General features: G+C 31.5%; 1 protein-coding gene across 1 annotated transcript in view; it reads right to left on the reverse strand.

The window, feature by feature from the left end:
- Positions 1–4,192: 4,192 nt before the first annotated feature.
- LOC143248837 (V-type proton ATPase 21 kDa proteolipid subunit c''-like) overlaps positions 4,193–17,492 on the reverse strand; it is a 31,509-nt gene continuing 18,209 nt past the window's right edge. Inside the window, exons 3-7 of the mRNA XM_076497668.1 lie at positions 15,703–15,786; positions 13,431–13,578; positions 8,769–8,829; positions 6,650–6,840; positions 4,193–5,974 (exon numbers count right to left, since the gene is read on the reverse strand). Of these exons, the coding sequence (XP_076353783.1) occupies positions 5,948–5,974; positions 6,650–6,840; positions 8,769–8,829; positions 13,431–13,578; positions 15,703–15,786 (511 nt within the window). The 3' untranslated portion in view covers positions 4,193–5,947. The remainder of the gene's footprint in view (positions 5,975–6,649; positions 6,841–8,768; positions 8,830–13,430; positions 13,579–15,702; positions 15,787–17,492) is intronic.

The raw sequence follows: 17,492 nt of genomic DNA on the forward strand, positions 1-17,492 counted from the left end.
GACGGGCTATCTGCTGTGTCTACCGAGAGGAATCGAACCCTTGATTTTAGCGCTGTAAATCCAAAAACTTACTACTGTTCTAACGGGGGACGCCTTTAAGTTAATTACAGTAATATTTTCTTTTGCTTGTTGTAAAACACAAGGTTGTATGAGGGCTGTTTATGCTCACTTCAAACATCGAACCTAGAATTTTAGCGTTTTAATCCCTTAATTACATATCCCTACCGTCAAGATTAAAGAGCACAAATTAATGAAACATTACTTTATTATAATCGTTAAAGACTACCGCAGTGACGTGTTGTTTAAAAAATATATATTAAAGAATAAAACTGGCAATAAAAACAGAGCTTAAAATACTACAACGAATCAAATTAAGCCTACGAAACATGTAACACGGTTAGACGAATTAGTGACTGGATTAGTGTTACTTATAATCCATTGGGGGTATATACTTCTTTTGAGATATGTTTAGTTGTTATAGTCAGCAAAACATCACGCATACTGAAACACAGAATCAAAGAGATGGTAAACATGAAATGTGGAGGAATCTTACCTCTCTCCCCAAACTCGTTATATATGTATGTATGTTTGATGCAGATAAAAGAAAAAAAACAACACAAAAACTACCTCTTTTAGAAGGTCTATATAAGTTATTTCTTTATTCAATGTAATTTTGGTTTGTTGTATTTCGAGAGCTGTCTTCGTTAAGCTGTCCCTGTTAATTTTGAAGCAGCAAACTAAAGGAAAGATAGTTAGTCAACGGTATCCACCATCAACTCTTATCAACCAAGTAGTGGGTTTTGGCCGTTATTCCTTTAACATACCCAAGGGGCCAAACTACAGAGCAAAATTTTTTATTTTTTTCGTTAACGGGACTCGAATCATAGAACCTCAAATCGCCATCCTATTTATCAGGCATTTTCGTTCAATGTACAAGCGACTTTATACGATCTATCTAGTAGGGGCAGAATCGTAGGGCAGGAGTGGAACTGTACGGAATATCCTTGAGCGAAACCACTTAAAAAAAAAGTAAATAAGTTATCTAGTTATTTTGAAATAATTTATTATAATTCAGAGACACAACAACCTTCTTGCTATTCAGTTTTCATGACTGAAAACAAATATTTCTAATTTGGGAATGTATTGAAAATATTCCAGGAACAAAAACAAAAAACTACAAAGCACCTTTATTTTCGTTTCCTGGCTACAGATGAGGGCGTTGAGTAATTATGGTTTTTACCATTTATCTAACCTTCTGTTCAGTTTGAGTTGTCAACTAGTACCTCGGCTCAATTAACAAAGCACTCTTCAGGTGTGCAAGACATTTCGATCCCAGGAGATTATTACAAAATAAAAAAAATAATAAAAAATAGAGTTCACCTAGCGATTGTCCAACAACGATCCTCGATTACTTGTCAAGTAACGTCTATAAAAGGTTTGGTTTGTTTGGAATTTCTCGCAAAGCTACACGAGGGTTATCTGCACTAGTAGTTACTTATTTAGGTGTAAAAGACCAGAGGAAAGATAGCTATTTATTACTGCCAACTGTTTTACCAACGAATAGTGAGATTGACCATCACTTTATAACACATCCACGACTGAAAAGGTGAGCATCAGGTGAAGAACTTGATAGTTTAAAATATTAAAACGTATTTCACTAAAAACAGTTAGTAATTTAATTCGATTGATAGAGGACTTGGGAAAAATACCGGATTCGATCCCAAGATGCAGAAACTTAGACTACCACATAACACTTTGCAGGTCGCTATAATATACGAAGCTGTCCTTTATTTTTTGTCCAATCCTGTTGGACAATGGAATTCATTTTGTGCATTTGTTAGCCATAGGAAAGCCTACTTAATTGGCCTGTACGTTTGCCATAAAGTGAAAGAAATAAAACTGACAGTAAAACTTTATTGCCATGAAAAAATGTTTCAAAATCTTTAAACGACTACACCACTTTCCTTCTCACATCATAATTTACTTACAGCAATATAATTACAAAGATTGTAAAAACAACAACAACAAACTTCCAACTCATGCATTTTCTGAACATATTATTTTGTATCACTTTCTTTTTACACCATGCATGGCCAGGTGGGTTAAGGAGTTCAACTCGTAATCCGAGGGCCGGGGTTTCGAATCACCGTCGCACCAAACATGCTTGCTCTTTCTGGCGTTATAATTTTACGATCAATCCCACTATTCGTTGATAAAAGAGTAGTCCAAGAGTTGGCGGTGGGCGGTGACTACTAACTGCCTTCCCTATAGTCTTACACTACTAAATTAGGGACGGTTAGCGCAGATGGCCCTCTAGTAGCTTTGCGCGAAATTCAAAACAAACCACTTTCTTTTAATTTTATTTCACTACATCTAAAAGTCTTAAGGCTTGGCTCACTTTATCGTCTGATCTATTAGGACAGTCTACGTTTCAATTTTAAACCAAAATCACTACACATTTTAATAAACACAGCCTATTTTTCTTTAATTCCCTGATTATTTCTTAAAAGATTTTTGAAAAACAATTTTTTCAACTTCTCATTGTTAGATATTTTGAAAATTTTCGTGACCTTATTTGCTGCACATATTAAAGCCGAAAAAAAACATGTTCAAGTATGACAAGTTTCTCACTTAAAATACAACTGTCAAGAAAGTTGTTCAAATATGTTAGTCAATACTGAAGTGTTGAACTAAATATTTCAATATGAGTTTATAATCCAAACAACAAATGACGGCACAAACGTAAATATAAATGAATTGCAAACCACAGGAAAGCATATATTTAAATCAGTTTACACTCAAGGTCTCTTGATATGAAAAAAACAAAAAAAGTTTGAAGTGAGCAGTATACAACGGTATACGTTCAGATTTGTTTAAATATGTTTTATATGCTTTGACACCCCATTGAAGTCGTAAACCGAATCTAAACTTCACGTGTTTTTACATACCACCATACCATTACACTGATATTACCGCGTAGATGCTAGTATTTCACGATTAGTTTAATAACGTTACTTTTCTAGATTTTTCCCATTTTACAGTTCTGATGGTTACAATGGTTTCAGGCCTTAAACTGTCAATGTTATTAAGCACAATTATATCTGGTTAAAAGAAAATTGAATACTTGTCGACTGCTACAAACTAAAGGAATCTATTTAACTAAAACCCAGAGATGAATGTTATTAAGGACAAGCAGAAATTGCCAAATGAAAACTCAACAGCTGTTGATTCCTACAAACTAAAGGAATCTATTTAACTAAAACCCAGAGATGAATGCTATTAAGGACAAGCAGAAATTGCCAAATGAAAACTCAACAGCTGTTGATTCCTACAAACTAAAGGAATCTATTTAACTAAAACCCAGAGATGAATGCTATTAAGGACAAGCAGAAATTGCCAAATGAAAACTCAACAGCTGTTGATTCCTACAAACTAAAGGAATCTATTTAACTAAAACCCAGAGATGAATGCTATTAAGGACAAGCAGAAATTACCAAATGAAAACTCAACAGCTGTTGATTCCTACAAACTAATGGAATCTGTACAAACGTAGTAAATTTAATGCGTCTACGTGTACTCTTCAAGTCGAAGTTACTTTTTAATATTGACGTGATGAAAACAGTTGAGCACATCGTTTGAAAGAACATAGTTTGTTCCCAAAAATTGTGGTTCTCACTTCCTTGAAATGTCATTAGCTAATATTTATACAAACTAGAAGAATCTTGGAAAGTCTTATTGGTTGTTATACAAGAAAATCTGAAAGTTAAAACTTCGACAAAATCCAATTGTCAAATATCTAATACTACTACACACAAGAAGACTTTGTTCAGCCAGGAATTCAGACACTGGGAAGTTCTGTTAAATGAGAGTTCTGGAAATGAAGTCCACACTACTACAACTCCATGTACAGTTGTCTATTTCTTTTATTACCTCGTATTTCACATGCAATGAAATATCGACACCACAGTTTCCTTATGTGCAATGTTTCATAATAATTGTTAACTATAAAAACAGAGCAGGTAGCAATTAATAGTTGGATAAAAGTTTATCAATGAGCCACACATACAAGAAAGAATGAACGCCTCATTTCATTCTAAAACCAAAAATCGAATAGCAGTCTACTAACAATTGAACGAACATACCCAATTTTACAAATACGCACAGACGTTTTAAGTACCACACACACACACACTTGTTTTTAAGTGAGACTTTAATATGTCCACTACAAACACAATGAAAGTTACATAAACAGTAGTGTTTGCACTCAAGCCTCGAGGGGAGGAGAACAGTTTCAGATCTCCATATTTTCAGTGTTTTTATCTTTATGAGGGGATCCTGGACAAGCTGGTAACTACTAAATCAAAATATTAATCTCCCAATCCCAGATTCAAATGCAGATAAGAACATGTTAAAATAATAAAAAAAACATCAAAAAGAAGTCTGATTTTAATTGGTCCTTTCAGGTCTTTAACATTGCTATTACTAACTCTTTTTAGAAATTGTGGAATGGTTTGACTTGAACAAACAAGCCTGGTGCCTTATTTATCTTTAACATGGTTACTATCAATTCATTTTAAGGCTTATTGAAACACTTCCCACGTGTTTATCTTATGATGTTACATACATTATTGTTCAAAATATATCTAATGTTCCCACTCATTTATTTGCTTTTTTTAAGGTAATAATTTCTAGGTTAACAATATGCAGTCATCCTAGTTTTACAAAATAAATCTCACTAGTGGCCAAATAAATATTTACAAAACCTGTGAAACTATTTAGTATCACACACAGAACAATTTAAGTATCAAGTATGAACTAGGTAGTTTTATTATTTCAAATAATAACAGCAAATTATCATCAGGAAAGGTTTCAAAACATCAGATTCATCAGATTTAGTAACTTCAAGTTAAATATTAAAACAAGGAAATATTAAGTAAAAGTATATACATACATATACATACTGACCATTAATATAAACTGTAATCTGATGACATAAGACAACTATTTAATAGGTGATTAAGGGAATTTTAAAGTTTTACTAAAGGCTACATTTTAGAATTATACAATTTTAGACACATTTTGAACCACAAATAAATTCTCATCCAGAAATGATATTCATATCTTTAAAACCCAATTTATGTACAAATAGCATGTATACCATAGCCTTCCTTCTACACACTGCATGTTTATATTTTCATGGTTATACTGGCAAGCCATACAATGTCTCCAAGTTTCCAGTCGTATGTTTAGTGAGAATCATTTTATCAAAATTCAAACCTTATAAATCTGCATTTTAATGGATCATTTACTTACATGTTGGCAATGATGGTCAAGCTGGATTCTTTAACAGTTAACTAAAAGTTGCCAAGTATGTCCAAACTGGATTTTATTTTTAACAGTTTAAAACTGAATCATTTACCAAAAAGTTGACAAAATGGATTCTTAAACAGTTTAATATTGGATAATTTATCTGAAAGTTGGCAAAGATGGGCAAACTGAATTTTTTTTAACACACTTATGATTAAAAAACCCTAAAGTCTCTCTCTCTCTCTCTTATACAGATGTATTCCTATATCATCATAAGTATTGCATATGAACAAAGGAAATAAATACATTTAATCAGTGTGGTAGCCAATGGAAAAATAGTGTAATCTACAGGCAATAATATGAAGTCATTGCACATTATTTTACTAATAAAGATCAAAAACTCCATGAACAAAAAATTTGTTACTATAAAAATTATCCTGCAAAAATTTATGTAAACAACGTTCATGCATACAATTTCAAATAGGTACCTACACAACACCTAAGTCTTGTTTCAAAAGAAACAACAGCATAAATAAATTGATCCTACACACATTTACATATATTCGAACATGCTTGATAAACAACTTATGAGACTGGAATGGTTTTAAGCAGCTAACGTACACAGGAGTTTCTTCATGTCTTACTTTCCCATCTTAGCCTGTGAAGTCTGAAGAAAAATATAAATTAAACTATAATTCTGACTGAAAAAAAATAAATGTAAGATTAATACTAATCCACAGAAATGTATTTATTACTCAAACTAGTAAATAATTTTTATACTTAACGTTTAAAATTAAAAGAAAAAACAATAGTTTTTCTTTTCAAATACACTTAAAAATAATGCACACTTGTAAGACACAATTCTGACGTGTTAAAAATGAGAAGACTTAATTAATTTTACATTTAAAAGTTAAAATCGTGATAGATCATACAACTACATAATGGACTACTTGTACACTAATCAACAAACTCCACATTTCATCCTTACGTTATAATTCTTCAAGCTTAGCACAATAATATTCTTCTTCAGTCAATAGGATTTCAATTCTCAAAGTATAACTCTAATTGGAGCATGCTTTGAGTTAAGACACAAATAAACACCTTTTACAAATTTACATATTTTTTAAGGTTCCACAATAAATATTACTATTACACTTTGAAAAATTTAACTTTGAAATGATCAATCTCAATATTATTTTTAGATTTACTTTATTTTCCTATCAAGCATTTCTTTAAGATTAATAAGCCATTGATATAAGAAAGTGAATTAAATATACAAATAATTCCAAACACAATTTTCCCTGTGGAATTTTCACCATTTTGGTTACACAGGTATACATACCATAATGATAGCAACAATAAGACCAAACAATCCTATTGCACTTGCAAAAATCTCCACAATCAGAATTTTTACAAAGAGAACAGGGTTGGCAGCGTCAGCTAAAGCAGCTCCCGAGCCAACAATGCCCACTGACAGTCCACAAAATAAATTAGATAACCCCACAGTCATACCAGCACCAAACATGATATATCCTGTAAAACATAAAGAAATAACATTGAAATGTTTTTTCCCACAGTAAGAATGAAAAACAAAACAAAGGATTTAGCATATATTAAACTTACACTATAACTTGCAATAAAATGAAATATTTAAAGTACACATTTTGTTAAATAAAAGCAAAAAGATAGGGAATTTAAGGTAACAACAGAATAGAAACTAAAAGTCATGAATTAGAACTTGATAATTTCCATTAAAAAATTGTACATACTACTTTAAAACAATCAAAATAAAAGACTAAGAACTTCAAACTACCACCCATGTTCTAAATTGGATAGCAATGAGAACTGAAGAAAATTCTCACAAATTCATCATTTTTTTAAAAAACACATTATAAAATATAAAGTTCATATGTGCAACAGTTATTAAAACTCTGAGGCAATAATTTTAAGACTGAAGGTTTTCCAAGTATACACCTATTTACATAGATACCACATTCACGTGTTTCAATCAGATGAATAAATACATTAAAATCCAATAATTTAGCCATATGCTACACCAATCAGTTAGTAACTGCCTGATATGGGCCCAAAGCCAAAACATTGCAAGTAAGTTTACCTATACAAATGGTAATCTCTACAGCATCTACTGTGAGAATTGAACCTTAAATCTTAATATTTTATGCCTCAATCTTACTGATGAGCCATCGGAGAACTTCTGTGAACTTAACTGTTGTCTGTATCAGTCTGATATCCTCTCTATTTCTATGTTTCAGATGTGTTTGGAGGAGGGGATGGGTCAGATACACTGTATATGCCCATGAAAATGGTGATTGATTTATACACAGTTTTCATTGTTGGATGTCCTCAGAATTTAAGCACAGAATCATTATAAGACTATAAATACACTCAGACTACTGATCACTTATTAAAGACTAAGATTCTGGTTAGTAGCTATAACTATCCTGTGACATTTAAATTACCATTCAGAAAAATAAGTACACTGATTATGCTTTGTGAAACAGAGAATGTAAAATGATGGACGAAAGCAGAAAGCTTTCTAGGGACTTTCCTAAGATACTGGGTTACAATTTTTTTCCAGGTCTTTCAAGGCAAATTTGTTATAAACTAAAATTTTTTCCAAGCATAATTTACAAAAAGGTTATCACTAAATTTCATATTCCTCATACTATAACTTTATCCTTGTACATTACACTGTTCACTAAATTCAGAAAAAATCAGAACTTAGTTTTCTAGTTTTTCCTTGTGTTTACTATAGTGTTTGAAGTGGTGACTTTACAATCAGCTATTTAAGGATTACGTAGGATGTTTCATTTTCAAATCGTTAGCAGTAATACAAATGGCATAATTTGTCTTATTTAAAATGTATGTTTTAATTTTTGAAACACATTTTGCTGTAGGCTTGTGAAGTTATTATCTTCAAGAATTAAACATTTTTTTACGCGTGTACGTATGTGTGAGAGAGAGAGAGACGTGATCATTGTCAGTTATCTTCAACATTTAATAATTCTTTTGAGAGAGAGAGAGAAAGAGTATGTGCTTGTGTGCTCATGCACATGAGTGGCATTTATTTTGTTAACAATCTTGAATAATGAAACTGTTCACAAATTGGATAGAAGACATGGTGAGTTTTCAGCTTTAGCTATAGTTGACTACAAAATTAGAATAAGCATCAACTATTTTCTTCAGTAAAAAACACATTAATACCTGATGTAAAAATCACTTTTGAGTTTTTACAAGTTTATTTCATTAGAACATACTTCACTCTAAAAATATGCCAAATTTGGGATTAGTAGTGTGGAAAATTATAAAAACAACAACATAACCTTTGTGCAATCACAAACAAAATCATCTTGGTTTATCAAGACTACCTGATGATAAATTATTTTAAATATTATGTATTCAACTATGTTACAGTAACACTACAGAGTAGAGGATTTTACCAGACATGTAGTTTCTAGCCTTCATTTCAATATCAATTTCACTTTTCTTGATGTCATAACTCTGCAATAATAATGCAAACAACAGTAAGTCAACCATTTTCATACAGAAAAATATACTGTACTTATAAAGTAAAGAATCGTAATATAATACTGCATGCAATTTTGAGAACAGCTCAATGATTTACTGACTGTAGCAAAATAATAATTTTGACCTCCCTCAAAAAGCTTTTACACCAATATAAATATTGTACTTTACTACTCAAATCTTTGAGTTTAAAAGAATTATTTTATAACTTGTAAGTTTGTTTTCTTTCATACATTAATATTCAACATAATTTTAATAGTTATAAATGATTTAATAAGCTATCTTGGAGCACAAAGTCTTTCCAAATGTCAATATTTTCTAATTCTTGATTTCAATTTCTGATGTAAGTGAAATCTGCTCTATCACACAAGGAAAACTGAAGTACATTCTCAAACAACTGTTTCAAATACTATATAAATGGACGAGGTCTACTGGACTGACAACACCAAAGGTAAACTGCAAAATACACCTTAAAAATGTACAACACAGATCCAGGTTGCAAACATAACATATTTAACACGTGTTGCTAAACACACTTTTTTTTTTTAATGTGATTGTGCTCACAAACCCATTTTCAAAATTTTGGTAAATTGTGAAATAAAAAAAATTGCAAAGAGGAAAAAAAAACCCAAAAACTCTTATGTTATCATATTATAGTCTACATTTAACTAAATACCAAAACCTTGAATGGAAAAAAATTGAAGTTGAAAAAAAAAGTGACCATGGTTATGGGTAAGGTAACATTTATACCCATAACTTCATTAGGTTTAAGTTTGTGGGAAAATCAGTAATTTCACCAACACACCATAATGAATTTATTTATACTTTCAAAAAAACAAAATGGCAAATTCACATGACAAACAAACAAAATTAAAACCACCACTAGATCATAACTGTTTTCAATATACTCTTATAAAAATTACAGTGGCAAATTCACTTGACAAGCAAAAACATAGGACTATTCCCATCATACTTTTACAAAACAAATGCTTGACAAATGTACAGAAAAATGTAAAATGTTTCCTGATTAGTCACATATTTTGTCCATGCTCATTAACTGACATTCCAAATATCAGAATTACAATGTGGAATTACCCTAGAAAATTAAAGAAAATGTTAAACTTGATAAGAGATTTAACAGAATGATAAAATAAGTACATTTCAAACTTAAATCAAACAACTGCAACTAGAACTTGAATCTTTCTTGTATGTCACACATATGATTAGTGTCAAACACATTTGAAGCTACAGGAAATGGAAACATGTCCAGAGGTTACAACATTAGGAAAAAATATTGAAGATATAATACCTCAAGTTATTAGAGCAAATCTTCTAGTAGTATTCATATATTTCAGTTTACATTAATAATAATCTGCTGAGAACATTTTTTTAAATGTTAATTATCTATCATAGTGGGAGAAAACATACTTGAACAAGTGTTACCATACTTTACTTTGTTAACCTGGGATAAACATGTTTAAGAAAAAAAAAGTGTTTTAATTAACACTGAACAAATGTAATCAACTTTATGAATAGAATATTAACATTTTCCTAAACTGAAAATGTATTTCCAATAACACTTACCATTTACTGACACTATAGCTATTCTTTAATGGTGGCTTTGTCTATCTAAGCATCTCACATGTTGCAGTCGTTTATACCTCACTTGAATGCCCTCGGCAATATCTTCACCCTTTATCCTGGAATTGTACATAAGCACCTCAATGCAGATACAGTAACTGAAAAAGTCCAAAAGGCAAAACTGAAGACTCGAAATAATGGATCGTGTATGCCTCACTCAACCAAAGGAACAGAACCCAGCTCATCTGGAATTATGAACAATTATCCTCACTCTCTAACCAACTGGACAAGAACCATTCCTCTGGTCCCCAGGATTATGGAAAAGGCTAGAAACACTGATCAACTAAGGACTACATCTTGGAAGGAACCACATCATGTTCAGAACTATGAGGAGATAGTGGACTTCCTTCAATGAACAATATACTAAACTGACTGATCAAAAAGAAGGGCCATGCACACCCCAACTTAATAGCATATTGTTAAATCTGAACTGGTATTGTAGGTAGGCTCCTGTAGAGGCTGGTGTCACTCCTACCAACATCTGGTAAAACATCCAGGGACCAAACTTCACCCTCTTCTCCAAAAGTGAAGAAACATACACTAACACTGGAAGAAAGCCTCTGTCAACCACCCCAGTGATTGGAAACTGGGTGTGTTAAGAACCCCCTAGCTCTGATAGCAGAATATGAAGTGTATTGCACCTTGGGAAGTCTGGAGGAACAGCACTCTGGAAGCAGTGTAATAGGTGAACCAAGTTCCCTAAATTTTTAAAAGCAAAACAACCCCAATGTATTCAATTCAATAATCAGAATGCACATACAGAGTCATTTTTAACTTTATTCATGATAGTCCATAAGTGCCTAGATGGTCTCATGGAACACCTCATTTCTACAGGGCTTGTTGCAATCAGTAGTAAGGATAGTCAAACTAGTTGTTAGTGCAGAATTAGATTTATAAAAGCACACTTCTCTGTCTTGGCAACACTTACCAAAGAGTGGAATCCAGTGAATGCTAGATGTAAGGGACTGAAGAAAATACAGTCCCATTATGGGAAAGGTGATACATTGTACATAAGGTTAAAGGCTTGAATGGTTGTATAACCTTAATATCCTGGTTAAGTAACTGAAAAGGCCATTTGGGAAGAATGCTAGATAGCATCAAGGAGTCCAAAACCTTCAGGTGTTTAGAATAACTAAAAGCAGTTGAAAAAGTTGTAAGACCTAAAAAAAGAGGAGAAAAAGCTAGACTTTAAGTGAAAATCACATCAAAACACATTAGGTAAAGTGGGTACAAACTCCTTGTAATGCACACCCCATAAAACTGTAGATGTCAAATGCCATTGAGCTTGGAAAAGTCTTGGTGTTGAATGGAAAATTGACAATGTCTTAATAAAGAGAGCCAAAAAGGAAGATGCAGAGGTGGACTTACTTGAAGATATGTAGAAGAGGAGATTGTGGTTAGGCCAACCAATCTATGGCTAGCAACAGATGAATTGGAGAAAAGGCATAAATGTTTAATCCAATCAAGACTGAATGCATCTACCACTCACCCCTGAGAATGAAGTGCTGGAGACTCCAAAGCTTGTGATTTAGAGTATCAATGAGTAGAAAAAGTGACCATCAGAGGCCTGAACTGAGAGTAAATCTATTGAAAAACCTAACAATGAAGAATTCATTATGTCATGAGAAATTCAGGGCTGAGACCAACAATTTGCTAATATATTCAACACCCCAGTAAAATGGCAAGCCAAGAGGCTGATATGATTGGAATAAGTTCTGTAGAGAAATAACCAAATTTTTAAAAAACAACATGTATCCATGACAAAGTGAAGAGTCCACTGTGAAATTGATGAAATGTGTCATAAGGATATTTCACCATGCAAGAGATTTAGACCTTGCACAACTGCCTGTTGAACAGCATTATCAAAATCACTGATGCAGAAGGAAGATATATTCTCTATTCTTATACCCTGGATTGCCTGATCTTTTATATGCACACCTCACCTTTGAAGGGAAGTAACTGTGAAGTGATAAACTCTGAAAAAAAGGTTTGGTACACATTTACACACATACACATACATACAAAGATACACTTTAATGATAGAGATGATCTAAACCACCACTTAAAAACTAAGATGTTCCTCATGAAAGAGACTGGAAGACCCTGGGATTAGTTACAGATCCATTAGTTGCCCAGGTGCTCCTCATCCAGCCAGACCAAATGTGTATGTCCATCTCTTCTCAGCAGATACAAGCATGGACAACATCTACCAAGAGCAACCCCCCCACTAACTGTAAAGAGATGCCAAATAACAAAAAAAAATAGTGGAGGTTGAATTAGCTGCCATGCCAACAATAGTAACTGCAAATATTGCTTTTTCTTCTTTTTTATTATGAGAAACTTATAACTATAAGGATAACTGCAAAGCATGCAGAAATTGCAATCCATAATGGAAGTACTGACACTTCATAGAAAACTGTGACCAATGCTTTATTGAAGAAAAAGGGATTAGATTATCTGAGTGGTGCTTATATACAGCATCAGGAGAGAGGGCACACTGATGTGAGCAAAGATATTTACAAATTAGATATTAGCAAAAGCAATTAATTGGGGCATAAAATACTGGAGCATGCAAGATCAGTGTGAAGACAAAGCCAACATCGAGCAATAGCTGCAGTGTCAGTGGATGATGTGTTCTGGAATAAGTTTTTCATTCATTATTGAAATAATCATGGTTGACTTGTATCATATTACACACTGTAGAGTTAATGTTTCAAGAACTTTTGTTTCTGTATTAAATAAGCTTTTTGATTTTCATCCTTTGAAGGTAGATATAAGTGATGCAGAAAAATTACTGAGGTTCAACTACACTCCCATGAATTATCTAGTGTTCATCACTGTTTTGACCATTCTATAACTTTATGTACAGTAAAAATCGATAGATCAATTCCATGCCTTGCAACTTATAAAAACATCCAACATAGAATATTACTTACCTCCAACTGGTTCACAAGTACAATAGCCATGATAATGCCATAGATTGCTACAGCTTCACAAAAAATTATGCTGACTAGGTTTTTAGTGCGAATGCGAGGAGCTTTGACTCCTCCACCAACAATACTCACACCTGTAGTGTAGATTCCCCTAAATAAAAAGTTTAATATTCAACAAGCAATTATCATCTCAGTAAGTGAACTAACTATTCAAGATTACCAAAAACAAAAAGAATTAGCCCTAAGTATGCTTTTTTTTCTTTTTTTTTAGAATTATTCTGGGCTTACTATGAAGGTTAGTTAGTTGTTATTTATTTTATTTTTTTTTAAATGGAGGCCTATGAAGAGTATTTGAATTTTAGTTTTGAGGAGATATTTACATCAAGCTTTAAAGCACCAAAGATCTGAATTATCATCTTCAACTGAATACAAACACCTTGGACTGGGAGGTAGCTAGGTATATGATTTGGCCAAAAATTTATAAAACCTAGAAGTTAGTACAAATTATTGCAAGTTATAGCTGAAATATTATTTCTATACCTGTACACCAAATAATTCAAAATACACAAAATCAAGCATTTAACATAACTATATTCTAAATAACTATTCTTAAAGGTGAAGTTTTGAAATTTTCTATGTTAAAAAGCTTCAAGAATCAACATTCCTCTCGGCTAGTTGTATTGTATTAGACATACCTTAATTCACTCAACTATCTAAACTGATGTAAATGTTGGTCTTTGCTAAGATGGTTGTAATAGAATATAAACAAGTCCAACTTGTCAGCTACATCTTAATTCATTAAACTATGTCAAACATTATAAACCTTAGTTTTCTCTAAACTGGTTGTACTAGAAGGTAAACAGCTTCCAGTTATTAGAAACATTTTAACTCACTGATATATCTCACATGTTATAAAACCTGTTTCTATATGCTGCTTGTGTTGGAAGGTAAACAGCCTTCATTTATTAGATACACCTTAATTCACCAAACTATCTCAAATGTTATAAACCTAATTTTTCAAAAACTGCTTATACTAGAAGGTAAACAGCCTATCTATTTAAACACACTAATTGGTTGAGCTAGTCTATCTTAAATGTTATAAACCTTAGATCTCACTAAACTGATGTGTTTGGAGATGAACAACTTCCATCTGATCAGACATTTATCACAATCAGTCAAGATATCTCTAAAATTATTATTTTCTGTCTTCAATACAACTCTCATCTAATCAAAAATACAACTTGCAACTGGCCAAACTATTCTCAAACATTATAAGCCTCAGTTTTCTCTAAAGTGACTGTACTGGAAGATTAACAGTTTCCATCCAATACAATGAAGCCAAACAGAAGTTGAGCAAATATTTTGTTACTATACTTAGATATTTAAAGAGTAACCTAAAACACAAGTTTGCAATTGAAAATTTTAAAATTAAGCAATAATAATAAAAGGTTCTGAATTAATTTTCAAAATGTGTCACATGAATGAAATTAATGTAACGGACAAAACAAAAAAACTCGCTCTCCTCATGCTGAATTTACTATCATTCATTTTAAACTTGCAAACCCCATCTAAATTTAAATCACTACCATCTCAATTAGGAAACAAATCAGACAAAACTTTTCATTTTCAATAACATCTCACGAATTTTACATAAGCTTTGAAATTGCGTAACAGTTCAAATCTCATTCATCTCTCTATATAATGAAGAGTTATCTACTTGTCTGTTTGGTATCACAGGTTACTGTGAAGAACTGACTGAATAAATTTCTATAAGATGTTGTTGAAACATGTTTTATTACATTGGCATTTATGAAAAGGTAAGTTTTCCAAGCTTCATTCTGGTGCTCTGGTATTTTCACACAAGTTACACTTAAGTCTACTTTGAAGGTGTTTTTTTTTAATGATTTTCTAAACCTTTTATTTACTAGGTATTGATCCATTACAAAATTTAATTAGCAGCACTGCATTTCTTACTGGCCAGTATTACTTCCATGAATTTTTGATTCATGTAAGAGCTTCCACTGTTTATAAAGACTTCATTATAGGTTGAGTGCTTTACAGATTTATTAATAATTATAAAAGTTTAATGTAAATATTTTGAGCGGGATTTTAATTACTTGCAAGCCATGTTTCCCAAAAATAAAATATACATGACAATAAATCAGCATCTATAACTTCATGTTTTAACCAAAAAAGAAATATATGGATATTTATGTAAAAATATATTAACTTTGAGTATTTCTTTATTCTTAAAATGTTCATCTGATATACTCACGAGGCTGCACCAACAACCGAGAGCGATATTGCAAAACCTATACCGAGTCCACACCATAGATATGGAGATATTCCTTCTAAAACCCTTAAAATGAAACAAAAGAAAACATTGTTAGATGTTGGTTGACATTTCTTGATAATCTACACCATATAATTGTTCTAAGATTGTGGTTTTCAAACTGTGTCCCCCATCAAGTTGCTAGGAGTGTTGCACAAGTTTCACCAAACAGAGAATAATTAAAAACATACAAGAAATAAGTAGAAAAACATTTTGTATGTGCTAGACTAGGTGTCGCATAAAGGTAAGAGGGTTAGGGTGTCATCAGTGAAAGAAGTTTGGAAACAACTGCTCTAAGATATACTAAATAAATATATGAACATAAATACAAGTTATAATCTATATAGACACCATTTTTCTAAGTTCAACAGAAATAGAAATATGAAGTGTTTAACATTAAACAAGTTAACAAAATAAAAATATTCAAAAACCATTATAGGGATTACATTAAAACAAAAATCACATTTGAGAACAACAATAATAATTTGCCAGAACAGCTTGTTGTAATGCAATGATTTAAAACACTACTCTTACTAATTTAACCTTTATCAAATATAACATTCCAAGCCTAGTAAATATATTCATAACAAGAAAACTACTGAATACTTTATTGAGCAAGACCTTTTGTCTCTCCAATCATTACTGAAATCAGATTATAGGTTATAACTAAGTTATATACCATGACTTCAATAACACAACTATATAACTAGTTATTAAATTATCATTTATTACAATACATTGAACTTTTAATCACCAAGATCAAGATATAACAAAAATTTCATGTTTTTTTTAAAACACTTAGTGTACTTTATTTTCATCAAACATCATACTAAATCCATCTCCAATTAGATGAATGAAGTATATTTAACCATTACAAATTAGAATCCTTAGTAAGGATTTCATATTAATACATTTGGTGTTTAAAGTTAAGGATTAATACCTTTATAATTATGCTAAAACAAGTTTAATTTATTGTTCTAAATGTTTTTATTTGCTGTTTATCATTTTTGCTAATTACTTCTTTTTTGCTAAGTGTTGTCACTAACTAATAATATTTTACAGGGATGAGTTAACTGTTATAATACCTTTACTTCTAAATAAGACTTTGTTGTTGTTCAGCTTTCTTTCACAAAAATATTTTAAAAAATACATTATTTTAGTATTTTCTAGTTCACTGCAACATTAATATTTTTTTCTTCTTATTTGGTTACTATTTTCTATTATGGCATAGTTTTTTTTTAGAAACGCGTGTTTTGTTAGCCTGCAGTTTAGTTTTTGGTACATTTTATGATTATCAGATACAGTTTAAAATACGCAATAACAAGTACTGTGCAGATTGTTCATAATTTACCAATAAAAATTATAACTATCAAACACTGGTTAAAATACTAGAGTAAAAAAGAAAAAAAAAGGCAAACCTGTGAGAGCAATTACAATGAAAACAACAAAAAATCAGAATACTAGAACAACAATGAATTTTACCAATGACATTGTCAATAATCTCTATGAAATATTAGCATTTCTCCTAAAGATACTGCATTATTCTCTTTTATACCAGCTAAATAAGAATTGGAAAATTAAAAACCTCCAAATTAGGATCATAAAAAATACAAGGAAAGAAGGCTGCAGATACCATGGACATTATTTACTCAAATTCTTATTTTGTCTCAATGATGTTACCAAGAACTACATTTGATGGAATCCACATAGGTATTTGTAGTTTGAGTAAATCA

Source organism: Tachypleus tridentatus, chromosome 4 (genome assembly GCF_004210375.1).
Source record: "Tachypleus tridentatus isolate NWPU-2018 chromosome 4, ASM421037v1, whole genome shotgun sequence".
Lineage (NCBI taxonomy): Eukaryota > Metazoa > Arthropoda > Merostomata > Xiphosura > Limulidae > Tachypleus > Tachypleus tridentatus.